Source organism: Hippopotamus amphibius, chromosome 12, assembly GCF_030028045.1.
Source record: "Hippopotamus amphibius kiboko isolate mHipAmp2 chromosome 12, mHipAmp2.hap2, whole genome shotgun sequence".
Lineage (NCBI taxonomy): Eukaryota > Metazoa > Chordata > Mammalia > Artiodactyla > Hippopotamidae > Hippopotamus > Hippopotamus amphibius.
The window spans coordinates 41858109-41873144 of NC_080197.1; the positions used below are offsets into that span (position 1 = coordinate 41858109).

The following is a 15036-nucleotide window of genomic DNA, read 5'->3' on the forward strand; positions in this document are numbered from 1 at the left end:
CAGAGAACTGATGGGACTTGACGTGGTTTGAAGAATTGAGTCCTTGGAGAGGGAGGAGGTAGAAGGTTTTGAGCTTGGGTGAGCTATGAGGACCCCAGGAGAAGTGACCAGATTTGATGAGAAAGGAGCAATTGTAGAGGTGCCAAGACAGAGTGCAGGCGGGGTGGAACTATCCAGCAGGTGGCTGAGACGTAAGCTTATCCAGAGTTTCTTCTTCCCTGAGAGACTTTGCTGCCTTCCTGCTCACCAGTGGCGTGGCTGTGACGTGTCACTGGATCACTCTGAACCTTGGGTTCTTCATCTATAAAATGATCATAAAATGCCTTCTCGTGGTGGTTCTGAGAATTAAACTACAGAACATGAAAACATGGAATTAGGGCGTGACGCAGGGTAGTGTCTCAGTGACTGTTCATTCTCTGCCTCCTTTCCCTCTTCTCTAAGAGGCTGAGGAGTAAAAACGTTACCCTAATTCCACAGTATAAATCTGTGTTGTTTTTCTTTGCAAAGCAATGTGTGTGTGTGGTTTAAAAGGACAAGCAGTTCTCCCAGGCTGACACTGAAAATGAGTAGTTCCATGTTGCGACCCTCCACAGCCCCCTCGTTTTCCTCTCCCCAGAGGCTACTCCTTTCAATTCTCTTAGCTATTTTTTCTAAAACGTATGTCTATAATTCAACATAACATGCTTATACTCCGATTTCTTGATTTTTCAATTTGAAATAGTATTGGGATATCAAGTTTAAATGTTATCTTCACGCCAGGGAAGGCACGGATTTAGTTCCTTTATACGTCCAACTTCAAACCTACACTCACCCACACAGGCCTTGTCCCTTCTTAATATGTTATATCCCTATTTTTCAGTTCATCAGTATGGCAAGTTTATATTTTTTATTCTAGCATTGACATCTGAGCTACATAGTGTGCTAGGATCCTATTTCATTTCCTGTAGAAATTTTTATTTCTTCTGCAGTTAATATTTGCCCTCAGTGTTTTGTTTTTTTTTTTAACCAATCACTCTTTCATTCGCAGTCTTCCCTCAAAATCTGAAACATTTCCTCTAAATAATTTAAAATGCAACATATATCTTGTACGTTTGATTCCCTCCCCCCGCCACGGAAATACATTTCCCGCTTCCTTACTTTCTGCTGCTTTGGTCTGTTGGCTCTCCAAGCCTGTGTGTAGCCATGTGTCACCCAGAATACTTTTGTCTTGTTTTGGATCCCCTGTTCCCAGCTCTTCTTTTCTTTCTCATTATCTTCCTCGCTTCTTCATTTTGCCAAGGCACATTCACCCTATAGCTCTCTGAGAAAGAGTGCACAGGAGGTCAGTTCTTTGAGACTTTGTTGAGCTTTATTCTCCTTTCATGCTTGGTGGACATTTTGGCCAAGGATAGAATTCTAGGTTGGAAATAATTTTCTCTCAGCATTTTGAAGATAGTACCCCTAATCTTCTGGTTCCCAGTGTTGCTCTTGAGAAATCTGATGCCATTATGATCCCCTTGCTTTCCCTGTGACCTTTTTTCCCCATTTAGAAATTTTTAGACCTTTCTCTCTTTCCTCAGTATGTGGTATTTCATAGTGATATGTCTTCATGGCACTCTTTTTTTCTCCCCCATGAGTAGTTCTGGGAGGTTGATGAGCCTTTTCAGTTTGAACACTCATCCTCCAATTCTTGGAATATTTAATTATTTTTTTGAAATTTCTTTCCTTTCATTTCTTTTATTCTCTCTCTTTGAAATTCCTCTTATTCAGATATTGGATCTTTTGGCCTGTTCTTCTGATTTAAATTTTTTTTTCTCTCATTTCTCATCTCTGACTTTTTTATGTTTTTTGTTTTGTTTGTTTATTTTTTGTTTTTTGTTTGTTTTTTGGCTGCATCATGCAGCTTACAGGATCTTAGTTCCCTGACCATGGATTGAAACCCAGCACTCACAGTGAAAATGCGGAGTCCTAACCACTGGAACGCCGGGGAATTTCCCCCCACCTCTCCCCTTTTTTAAAAAATTTTTCTTCTGCTTAAAGTATTTGCCTACGTTTTCCCTCTGTTACCTTTTTGCTTGTTTGCTCTCCGTGTTTCCTGGAGGCCTAATGGAAACAACTCGTGACCGTAGAGTGTCTGTGCTCTTTAAGTGCCATGAAGCTGAACTGAGAACCTTCTGTGTGTGAGTCATACTTGTCATCTGGAAGCCCTCCCCGGAAGGCAAGGACAAGCTATGTTTTTAGTAGGTCTTTACTCGAGCTGGTTGGACTTGAGACTGGAAAGGAATTGTCCCAGTCTCTTGCTTGGAGGATATCAGCCTACCTTCTTGCCTCCTTGGAGCCTATGGGTGAAGAGAGCTCGCTATTTCACTGTTTAGCATAAAGGCTCCTCGTCAGCCCCTGTTTTCAGTGTGGAGCCTCCCTCCTGACCTGGGCTGAGCCTGATGACCCTACGTCTCAAGCACCCCTGGTTCAGCCTCCCTAGAGAGTAAATGTCCTGCTTTTTCCAGGGTTAGGGAGGAGCAACTTCCTCTCTAGATAGGAATCTGGAGCTCAAGATCAGGGGTTTGCACACTTTTTCTATAAAGGGCCAGAGAGTAGATTTTAAACTTTGTGGACTACATGTGGTCTCTGTCACATATTCTTCTCTTTCTCTGCCTTCTCTTTTTCTCTCTCTTAAAAAAAAATGTTAAAAATGTAAAATAAACATTCTTTGCTTGCAGACAGCACCAAAACAGGCTGTAGACCAGGCAGGTCATAGTTTACCAACCCCTGGTCTAGGGGATCCTTTTGGACACTCTCAACCAACTGTCTTTATGTCAGGCCCACCCTGCACCCCTGCCTTGAGAAGAACTTGAAGCCTCCAGTTTCTGGTCCTTTTTCGGTTTTATGACAAAACTATGTGCCTTTGTATAGGTGTCCTCTGACTCCAACCAGCCTCCCCCGCCAGCCCCACTTCAAACTTAGGTTTCAGCTTTCCCAGGTCCGCTAGGGGAGCAACTGCTCATGTGTCTTCTTTCTATTTTCTAAAGGGTCAGTTTTTTTTCTTGTTTTTCTCTACATCCTTATTAGGCCATGCCTTTTTTTTCTTCCCTTTCTACCAGTTTACTGGGATTTGAGAAAGGAGTGGAGATAAATGCATGTGTTTAATCTACTAAGTTTAACCAGAAGCTTCCCCCAAATCCAATTTGGTTGGTTTTTATTTTTATTACTTTCTTTGATAGTGCTTGGGTTAATTTTGCATTTGTTCTCCACGTGCTCACTTGCTATGCCAGATGTTCGAGGAAGATGTCCTTGGGGAAGAAAAATGAGGGGTTTTTAAATGCAGCGTTCCTGAGATGCTCACAATGGCTCAGTGTGTGTGAGATCTCTGCGAGGCACAGTTGTTTCTAACCACCAGACTCTCATAATAGAAATGCAGTTTCACCCTTATTTGTGTAAACCATCAGGAGCATTTTTAAATGTTTGTAATAAAGTTTGTGGCTTATTGTTTAAAATTGAATTTAAGGTAGTAAATCAAAGCTTTTGGTGGCGTGCCCCTGACAGCAGGGAGAGCCTGGTAAGTGATCCCTAAGAGCTGATCAAAGGGAGTTGCTGGGCATTTTTTCCTCTATTTGTGTTTTGGGCCTTTAATCTGGCAGTGTTTCCAATTCCACTCTGAATATGGTCATGCACGCTCCACCCCCACGCCAGGCTGCTTGGCGGCGTCTGGCCCTGTCTTTGCCTTTTCGGGCACAAGCCTGCCCTTGCTGTCCAGCCTGTACAAGGTACGAACAATGGCGAGTGTCAGAAAACGGGCATCTTTCAAGATCTTATTCATGCCATACATTTGTTCCAGTAGTCAAATGAAAATTGGAAGTACAAAGAGTAAAATTAACTAAAAATGACCACCAGTCATTTCTGCCTAGGCTCACCTTTCCTGGCCAGCGAAGACGGCGTGCTCGGAGGAGTGATTGTCCTCCGATCCTGCAGGTGTTCTGCAGAGACTAACTCCTCCCAAAATAAGCAGACACTTCTGGGTAAGTTAGACAAACACATTACGTGCGTGTCTTTCTCATTCATTTTTTTCCAAGAGATGGAAAGATTTATATCCTTAAGTCGATCATTTTAACCTGTGGTTGGGCCAGGGTGCTCTGTTGATATGTAAACATCTCTATTCCGCTGCCCTTTTTGCCTAAGTCAGCATCTGCAAGGCGAATAGTCATTTTGGAATATACGCTTATAGCATATTTTTCAAATGGACTTAGCACCTAGCACCTTTACTGAAGCCCAATATTAAGAATGTCGGACCACGTATTTATCCCCTGCCTTATTCGGCAGAGTGTTTGAGACGACCCATAACAATAGACACAGTAACAGGGAGAGAAACTTCTTCCTGTTCCCTCCCTGGAAGGACTCAGAACCATGTGAAGAGCTCCTGGGCTAGAAGGCTGTCCTGGCTCCACGGCTTCTGAGCTGTGACGCCTTCACGCACCATCCTCACTGTTCTGTGCCGCGTCCTCCTCGGTGCAGTGAGGATGTCTGCCCTGCCCTTCTCGTAAAAGCTGTGGTGAGGAAGGGTCCCATGAGTATGCTGCAGATTTGCAGATGTCCATCCAGATGTGTGGCTTTGTGTTTAGTAAAGCACAGCAGTGGGAAGGGAACCCAGCCCACCCTCCATTTGCCGAGGCACAAACTTGTGTGGCTGCCTCTGCCCGTGGCGGGGGGGTGGGGGGGGGTGGGGTGGTGCCTTTTCTAATTCATTCATCCAGAGGGAGGCATTTAAAAAAATTTGCATAAATGTGCTGCATAAGCTAGCAGGGAGCCCTACATGTTATTTACTTATTTTTTAGTTGACTTTTTAATTGAAGTGTACATTCATTCAGAAAAGTGCACAAATTGCTAACTGTATCTGCTTGGCAAATATTACAAACTGTAATATTTGCCAAGCAGATACCCCCCCCCATGTGACCAGCATCTAGATAAAAAATAGAACTTTACTGCAACCCTAAAAGCTCCCATGTAACCCCTCCCAGTCTCTGCCCCCTTCAAAGTTAACTACCGTGCTGACTTCTAACACCATGAGTAATTCTATTTGATTTTATATTTTGTATAGATGGAATCATAGAATATGTATTCTTGGTGTCTAATATCTTCAGGGACTGTTAAGCCTGTTAGATTCATCTGCATTACTTATGATAGTAGTTTGTTCACTTTCATTGCTGTATAATATTCCATTACATATAGCTATACCACTCTGTGGTTATCCTTTCTTCCTTAAGTACTTTTTAAAAATATAAACACTACAAGTCATTCTCAGGGATGTGGTAGTTCAGCTCTTTGTATAAAATTCCCTTTATCAAGTATGGTTGGTACCTGATCTGTATTGTAATGATTGTTGTGAATTGCTGTAGTACAAGTCCCCTCATATCTTGAGGTTTTATGAATCTATAAAATGGAAGGCTGAGCATTTCTTATGAGAATAAAAAGTATTTTTTCTATGGGAGCCCAAAGAACTTTCATAAAATCTCTCCTCTCATTCGCCAAAGAAAAAAAAACAACAAAAAACGCACTTTTATAGAAAACGCCTCTTTCTCTAACTGGACTCTGATCACCAATTTCATTGTTTTTCATGCTGTATTTTCTTTCTCTTTCTACCCACTATACTTGGTACTGAGGTTGCTCCTGGAAAATGTTTTTCTTTTGTTTATTTTTTGTTTTTTTTAAAGGCCATCTTTTGTTAAACTGAGGCAAGTAGCCACTTTCTTCTTTGGTATCTTAATCATTGTTGAAAGCTTTGAATATTTTCCACAGTTAGGTAGCAGGGAGTTTGTTTATAAAATATGCAGAGGCTGTACCTGGGCCTCCCATAAAAACTCAGAGTAAGTCTTTAGTACTGGGAGGCAAAGTGAAGGACAATTATTAAAACTGCTTCATAGACTGTTGCTAGAATGGAGTTTCTGTTCTTTACTGAGCCTGGACTCTTGCCCATTCGAGTGAATCCTGAAAATTGTAAGGGGTTTTTTTGGTTGTCCTTTCATTTTTGGTGGTATAGTATACAAATGCATATTTAAGGATAAGTCATAGAATTTTAGCTCATGTTAAATAGTTTTTATCACCAAGGTAGTAATTTATAAACTAATTCCTACTCTGTATCTCAAGGAGAAGAAAAAATGTAAAGTGTCAATTTATGAAATAAGTGAAATCTTGCCATTTGTTAAGGTTAGCAAGAAGTACTGATGTTTGTGAAATTTATCTATTAAAACCTGGTGAACATAGGCTCCTGTCAACTTGTAGGTGCTACCAATTAAGAAAGTTACATATCTGCAGTATGTGGTGAGAAAGTAAACGTGGTACAGAGGGATAGAAAGAAGACGTGAAAGTCACATTTGCCACCCAGTCCGCGGAGCCGCCAGCTTCTGATTCTGGCTATTCTTGTGGAATTCACCTTCACTTCTGTGAAGAATGTGCTTATGCTTCTATTTCTCAGCTAAGCAGTAATTTGTGACTCCTTTGGGGAAAAGATTATGAACATAGCTCATACCACTCCCCACCACCTTTCCACATGACTTTTGTGAGAACTCTAACTTGAAATAGTATGTTTATTATATTCTATTGCAACTGTAATGTGCTATTTCTTTTTTTTTAAATAAATTTATCTATCTATCTATTTACTTTCGGCCATGTTGGGTCTTTATTGTGGCACTCAGGCTTTCTCTAGTTGCGGCGAGTGGGGGCTACTTTTTGTTGCGGTGCATGGACTTCTCATTGCAGTGGCTTTTCTTGTTGTGGAGCATGGGCTCTAGGGTGCACGGGCTTCAGTAGTTGCAGCACACAGGCTCAGTAGTTGTGGCTTGCGGGCTGTAGAGCGCAGGCTCACTAGTTGTGGCGCATGGGCTTAGTTGCTTCGTAGCACGTGGGATCTTCCCGGACCAGGGATCAAACCTGTGTCCCCAGCGTTGGCAGGCAGATTCTCAACCACCACGCCACCAGGGAGGTCCTGATGTGCTATTTCTTGATTCATCAACTTTTTTATCATCTCTGCCAACCATCCCTCCCCCCCCTTGGACTATGTAAGTTTCTTTCGTCTCGCTCCCCAACTCCCAGCCCTCACCTCAACTTTGGCAACCATGCTATTATTGTCATAGTCAGTAGCATTTGCATTCTCTCCTACAGCTAACTTGCCTCCTATGCTCTGATTAGATGTTGATTCCAAACAGTGACAGTTAGTAACAACATTGACAGTATCAAGATTATGTAAATATTATTCACTGCAGATCCCAGTAGTGGAAGATTAGACCCATCGGAAGGGAAGTGTCTGCCATAAGCCTCTGCCTGTAGAAGGAGAATGTTTCAAACATCAAGCTCAAGTGGGTTCTCCGAATTGTTCCAGATCAGGCCGCAAGTTAATTTGCTTCATGTTTGGACCATGACTTCTCATTTATCACTTTATAAAACTCTCATGAAAGTATAACTTCATAAACTCATAGCTCCTTAATGTTTGGTAATATCTAGTAACTAGGAAGGCTCAGAAATCTTTCTTTCCTACACATCCAAATAAAATAAAACAATTCTCCAAATTAAAAAAAAAAAAAGCCACACATTTAACTGCTATATATTGTTTGATCACTTTTTTGTCCCAAGAATAGTATAATCAAAACAGTCTCTAACTTCAGCTTTTTCTGTATCCACTCTTTCCTGAAAATCATCCATAGCATTTCCATTACACCATGAAAGCAGTTTCAATCAGACCCCACTGCCACTTGATGGAGTTTCCAGGAAGCTCCCCTCTTGACAAATACAGCAATTACAAGAGCCCCAGGGGCTGCTTCAAGGTTGGGATGACTCAAACACAGGCCTTCTCAAGGTTTGTCCTTTGTTTACCTATTCATGAATGTAGTTGGAGAATCCCAGGTAGAGAGGAGCTTTCAAAGTCCTCTTGCGTGACCTGGTTATGTGTGCTTTGTCCATAAATTGTTCGAGAGAGATGGAGCTTATTTCCTCTCTTCTTGTGACACTCCTCCAATGTGTCAGAGTGACAGTGTGTGACTTCAGAGGTGAGGTTGGAAAAGGCAGTGGGCCTTCCTTCTTGCTTTCCTGCTTGGATCACTCACTTCAGGAAGGACCAGCTGCCATGTCATGAGCAGCACCAGGGAAAGGCCCCTGTGGCAAAAAAACTGTGACCTTCTTCCAACAGCCCGCGAGGCACTGGGGCTTCCTGCCCACAGCCTCGGCTCTGAGTGAGCCTGGCGATGGCTGAGGCCCCGGGCAGGTTTCTAGACTGGAATCTCGTGAGAGATCCTGAAAAAGAACCACCCAACACAGCCACTCCTGAACTCCTCATCAGCAGAAAATGAGATAATAAATGTTTGTTGTTTTAAACTGCTACGTTTTGGGGTAATTTATGCAGCGATAGATAACAAATAAACCTTTTAAATGCTCTCACTGCCAAATGGTCCCCTGGTTTCTCTAAAGAATTACAGAGACGAATCAGGTGCTCTGTTGCATCTTTAGGCAGCTCAAGCTGTCAAGACTTCTGTTTGCATCAGTGGATTGCAGGCTGTCTCCTAAGCCTCCCCAACCTCTAGGCACCCCACCTCTATCCGTCTCCCACCTCCATCCTGCCACCAGACCTCTCTCCCTCTATCACATATCTGTAGCGACCCAGAGAACCTGACCACGGGCTCAGAAACAGGGGCAATTGGGAGAGAAGCAGGGAAAGGCCCCTGTGGCAAAAAAACACAGTGAAGGAGGTCACAGTTTTTTTTTTGTTTGTTTGTTTGTTTTTATTTTTATTTTTATTTTTTTTATTTTTTTTTATTTTTTTTGGGGGTACACCAGGTTCAATCAACTGTTTTTATACACATATCCCCGTATTCCCTCCCTTCCTTGACGCCCCCCCCCTCGAGTCCCCCCCACCCTCCCTGCCCCAGTCCTCTAAGGCATCTTCCATCCTCGAGTTGGGAGGTCACAGTTTTTTTGCCACAGGGGCCTTTCCTTGGTGCTGCTCATGACACACCAAACTTAGAAAGCCACACCAACCCCAGGATCAGAGGCATGGTAGCCAAAATGAGAGCTGCAGAAGTATATGTAACTAGTGTACTGTAAGTTTAAGCTAAATGTCAAATAACTTTCTACATATGCTACAATAAAGCCAAATAGGTATCTCTTACTATCACTCCCACGCTCCCTACTTTTAATTCTTCCATGAGGAAACACACACACACACACACACACACACACACACGCGTGCGCGCTCACACTCACTCCTGCCTCTGCTGGACATTTCCCTAGACAGACGGAAAATGCCCAAATCACTTGATGGGAAAAGCCCTCCCCTGATCTGGCTCCAGAATGCACTTTCGGTGTCATTTCCTCCTGGTCCTCCTTTGCCTCCACTCATCTCTGGTGACCCGAGTTCTGGCAACTCCAAATAGCTTGGTCTTCTTCCAAAGGGTCATGTTTTTCCCACAGTAACTTATTACCTGTGCTTGGAAAGTCCTGGGCTAATTACATTCCTTCTTTAAGACCCAGGACAGACAGGAATCTCCTCGGAATCCTTTGGAAGCCCTTTCCCCAGGTGATTTGTTTCTTCCTTGTGCTTTTTTGGCAACATGTAATTTCCGTCCTTTGTAACAGTCTCCATGACATCCTAGACGTGTATTAAAATGTCTACCTCTCCTTTAAGGCCAGCACTTCTGAACCTTTTTTTCTGAACTCAGTTATTTGAAAGGAATAGATCACAAGTCTTTGAGCCCCAGTGACTCACATGTAGGGTACAGGGGTTGGAAATAAAGGAGATTCCTCTCCCTCTGAGCATCACACCACCAGATTGTGCCTCATTGGAGGGCAAGGACTGTGTTATATCCAGCTTTGTACCCACCCTCCATTGTAGGCTCTCGTAATCATTGGAGGAATAAATTAAATGCCACATGGAATTTCTTTACTGATTATTTAGCAGAATTTTTTAAAGAAATTGACCACTCTTCCAGAAAAATGAAATGTCACATAAAGTTTCCTCACATGCTCTTAAAAAACAAACAATATGGGTCGGAAATGTTGGATAATGACGAGTGTCCAGGAACAAGAAGATCTGGAGACAGTTTAAACAGATCCCAGAAGACAGCCTTTGCAAACAGCCTTGTAAAAGGACAATTTGGACGTGTATGTGTTTGCAGCACCCATCCCACTGCCTCCCACCCCCCAGATCATGAGATGCTGGCAAAGCCCAGCCCACAAATCACTGCTTTAACGCAAAGCAAATGCTTGTCCCTGGAATGAAACAGCTGAAAATAATTAATTTTCTCCCTGCTTTTAGAGAAGAAAAACCAATATATTTTTACCTGCTAAAGTACAATTACATGTGTTTTCCAGGCCTCTACAGAAGTGCTTTATTGACGCTGCTGTACATAGTTTGGTTACTAATTGTGTAAACAAAGGCACGTCCAGCCTTCCAGTGGAAAAAATTAATTCTTTTCCATTTTAAGCTTAGGAGTCAATACAAGTAATTAGAATATATGCAAATATACGGCATAAACAACCTATCTCACTATACGGGTGCATTTTTTTCCCTTGCAGGAGCCTGACAGACCCTGTGAAGTTCAGGGGGTCCTGCCTTAGAGTGGTTAATAGGAAGCAGTGAGTGTGAGGATCAATGTGAAACAGACTCCATACATTTAAGGAAAATTTTAAGCAATTCAAGACAGCAGGCGTAGGGGCTAGTAGGGGTGAAAGGCTGTATGTTCAGCCAGTGGCCTTTGCGCCAAGCCTGCCTGTGTTGGAGGCCTTCTTGCTCTATAGCTTGAAGGCCCACAGGTCAGCACGTGCCCGGTCATCTAATGAGCACGTGTGATAATTGTTCCTTTCCCATCAAGTGACCCTCACCTCACTCAGAGAGTAACTTCAGATTCTTTGCTGCCTAGGAGTACATTCATGGTGCGGAGAATGAAGTGCTGTACAAGGTACTGTTTCTACTCAACCAGCTATTCCTTTTTTCCCCAGTTTTTCATCTTTACTGTGAAATGTTTCATGTACTTTTCAAAGAAGAATGTAATAAATTTGTAAGGTGTAAAGGATAATAATAAAATGAACACCTGTGGACCCACCACCCAGCTTAAGATACTGCCCATTGCCCATATCTTTGAAGCCCCCATGTGGGCCTGTCTGAACTTTATGTAAATGTCGGAGCAGGTGATTTCTTCTGTGAGAATTTCTGCAGTTTCTTACACGGTTGCCTGAAAAGATAATGAGTCCCTTTATCATTTCAGACTTAGCTCAATCGAATCACCTGTTCTTCAGTTACCAGTTAGAACTGAAATGTGGCATTCTCCCCGCGTCTTCTCAGAACCAGCAAAGTTCTGTATCGAGTACTCTTCTTGTCACTGTTAGGAAAACTTGCCGTGATTTAAAAATAAAAACTGTTAGATTGAATTGATGCTTCCTGGGACATTAAAAAGATAGAAGGTCATTTTACTGTAAGTTAAAATTCCAAACCGCCTTTTGGTTTTGCTGGCATTAAAAATTTGGTGAGCGCATATAAACACATGTACTTCAAAGGAGCCTTGTTCTCGAGGCCCAGCAACATCACTTATTTCCATTTCATGGCACATGCCACCATGAGTACTTAGGGCTAGGCATTCTGCTGGGTTCACACGATCATAAAAATAACCCTCAAAGAGAAAGTAAATTAGTTATTAAACTGGTGGTGGGAAAAGAGGTACTTACGATTGGCTATCTGATGTTAATACCTTGTCTTAAAAATATAACTAAAAACTTTGTTCCTTAAGAGGGTCCAGTGTCATGGTTGGAAACTTATTTCTTTAGTGCCTCAGCAATGGTTTGGGATTGTTACATCATCACTATAGTCTTAAGAGATAGGCTGGCATTTTGGTTCTTATTTAAGGATCAGATGCAAAGAAGCAAATTAAGTAACTTATTCTTAGATGTAAAGTGAGTAAGGCAGACATGATATTTAAACTTTTCAGCAACTGAGTTGCATTAACTTATTGAGGTAGTGCTCTGAGATTTATATTTTTCAGAACTGGTTTTCATTTTAAAAATACAAAGATGTTGATTACAAATAGCTATCATTTGCTTTGTTTGCTTTATAATAGAACTTTCCTTCTGTTAAATATTACTAATACACTTTTTTTTTTTTAATTATTTTTTTTTTGGGGGGTACACCAGGTTCAATCAACTGTTTTTATACACATATCCCCATATTCCCTCCCTTCCTTGACGCCACCCCCTCGAGTCCCCCCCACCCTCCCTGCCCCAGTCCTCTAAGGCATCTTCCATCCTCGAGTTGGACTCCCTTTGTTACACAACAACTTCCCACTGACTATTTTACAGTTGGTAGTATATATATGTCTGTGCTACTCTCTCGCTTCGTCTCAGTTTCCCCTTCACCCCCCGCCCCCTCCCATACCTCGAGTTCTCCAGTCCATTCTCTGTATCTGCTTCCTTGTTCTTGTCACTGAGTTCATCAGTACCATTTTTAGATTTCGTATATGTGAGTTAGCATACAATATTTGTGCTTCTCTTTCTGACTTACTTCACTCTGTATGACAGATTGTAGTTCTATCCACCTCATTACATATAGCTCCATCTCATCCCTTTTTATAGCTGAGTAATATTCCATTGTATATATATGCCACATCTTCTGTATCCATTCATTTGTTGATGGGCATTTACTAATACACTTTTAAAAAATTGGAAATAGATTTTCACCTGTAATTTTTTTCTCCATCATGAGAAGTATACTTCTAGCTATAATCTAACCATTTGGTATCTTTTTCTTTTTGCCACAAAGTTTTCCATCTGACATAAAGAATACAAAGATTTATGAATAGAATTCTAGTGATTATGTAATTCTTATTACTTTGGTTCTCCTAAAACTCTCAGAAAAATATTTTGACAGATTTTATAGTCAGTTTTCATCTGCTCACAGTGTACTGTAGATCACCTTAGTATGAAACAAATCCTAAAAAAATATTTGTTGAATGAATGAAATCATGTTTCAATATAACTTGTTTCACTGAATGCTTTTCTTTTCAGCAGAGAACTTCCAAGTCCCAGCCATTGGCCCCTTATTTCGGCAGTTTCTAATACAGTAAAATAATAAAACGGAAAGAAAATTGAAATATCCTTTGGGGCTTGTTTTCCTCTTTGACCCACATCCCTCTCTTCCTTTTTCAGTCAGCATCTTTCTTTAGTCTTGAACAAACGGAGTGAGCCTTGGAAAGAGAGAATAATTATTTGCTTGGCTTAGTGTAAGTGGAGTTCTATAGAACTCCATCCCCATAGCTCCCCAGACAGTTCAGTGGTGAAGGTTTTTCAGGGCAGCAAGCCAACTCAGAGCTACTTCATGGCCATAATGGGACGTGCATTACATGAATCTTACGGATTCCATGTCAGGACAGTAAAGCATCCTTGAATGAACCCCCTACTGGGTTATAAAGAACCTCACCACCTGGGGGAAATCTACAGAGATAAGAAGTTGTTCTATTTACAGTTCCTCTTCCTTCCCATTTAAAAAATGAATTTATCTTTATTCAATAAGGAGTAACTTAAACACTGTGCAAAATGTCCTAGGGTGAGCCATTTGACCTAGGGCTAAGGAGCGGCAGCTGACTTGGCAACTGCCCAGCCCAGGACGGTTCTGATTTTAGAGTTCTGTTTTCCTTGCAAGAAAGTCTGGGATATGAAGCCAGGCAGAGAGGTTTTAAATGGGTGCAGGAGCCAGTGCAGCTGGGGGTTGTTAACAACAATTGGAGAACAACGTGTTTAAAAAAAAAAAAAAAGGCTGAGGGCTTCTCTCTGGTCAAAAAAGAGAATCTGAATAGAAAAAACTTGCTTGCAACTCTGGTAAGGAAACTTTTTTTTTACTTAATTTAAACAGGATGACGTGAATCATTTTGAAAGAGAAAGAGGTGTCGTAGGGGGAGCATCACACCAGGGGCAGCTTGTAGCCCTAGTATTAACCAGCAAAGGTGGTGACTTAACCGTCCCCAGGATGTAAGCCTTGCCTCGGGGCTAAAGGCTGATTCATGCAGTGGAGGGACCCTAGGCTGAAGTGGGGCTGCTCTTGGACATTATACCCCTAGGTGAATTCATTTGTTCCAAAGCATTAAATACAACTTTCCAGACCGACTGGCCTTTAAGATTATGTACAAATCCATTCCAACTGTCCCTGAAAGACCATTAACTTGTCATTCTTGAGGAGCACACGCATAGCACATCCACACCTAATCCGTTCTCCAGCACTGGAACAGGATCACTATTGTTGACGGTTTTTTCATCATGCTGGTGTGTTGGGATGTGTTGTGAAGTCACTTGGTGGAGAAGAATCGTGTCAAATCCCCGTGTCCATCTTTCACATGTTAAACCCATGGCTTTAGTTGTCCTTAACGTCATCTGATGGAGGTCTTTTCATGATCTGGGCATTTCCAGTAGCCTCACCATCCCTGGGCTTTGGCTTTCTGAAAAATAAAAGCTTTTTTCAAATCAGTAGTTGAGGTGTAAACAGTCACCAGCCACTACCAAAGGAGTGTGGTCATTACCAAGAGACCAGGAGCTTCTCAAAATGGGAATCAGCTTGAGCTTGACCACAACAAACACTGTTTCAGACAGCAAGCACATTCATGGGCTCAGACGTGCCCCTCCAGGCCACTCATTTTAACTCTGCTTATTGCTTGAGTTTATAGTCCCCTACATGTAATAATTACACGAGGAAAACTCCTGGTACTATGGCATAGTATCTGCTCAGTTTGTTGTATTTATTATTAGAATCATTTTTTAATATTCCATAAAATTCAGTTTTTTTAGTGTATGAGACAATTTTAGATTTTTTAAAAAATATTTAATTAATTACTTTAGTTACGCTGGGTCTTAGTTGCAGCGGACGGGCTCCTTAGTTGCGGCTCGCTGGCTCTTTATTTGTGGCATGCGAACTCTTAGTTGCAGCATGCATGAGGGATCTAGTTCCCTGAGCAGGGATTGGGAACGTGGAGTCTTAACCACTGTGCCACAAGGGAAGTCCCACGACAATTTTAGATTTAAAATCAAGAAATAAATTATAGA

The 15036-nt window shown here is 41.8% G+C and overlaps 1 protein-coding gene across 13 annotated transcripts in view; it reads left to right on the plus strand.

The window, feature by feature from the left end:
• TASP1 (taspase 1) overlaps positions 1-15036 on the plus strand; it is a 230584-nt gene that overhangs the window by 179271 nt on the left and 36277 nt on the right. For 4 of the 13 annotated variants that reach the window (XR_009048367.1, XR_009048368.1, XM_057701495.1 and 1 more), the window contains one exon: positions 3885-3995. The exons of the other annotated variants lie outside the window; for them this stretch is intronic. Coding sequence is in view for 2 of the 4 variants with exons in the window: in XM_057701495.1 (XP_057557478.1) it covers positions 3885-3995 (111 nt within the window). In the remaining 2 variants the exon portion in view is untranslated. The remainder of the gene's footprint in view (positions 1-3884; positions 3996-15036) is intronic. 13 annotated transcript variants of the gene reach the window in all.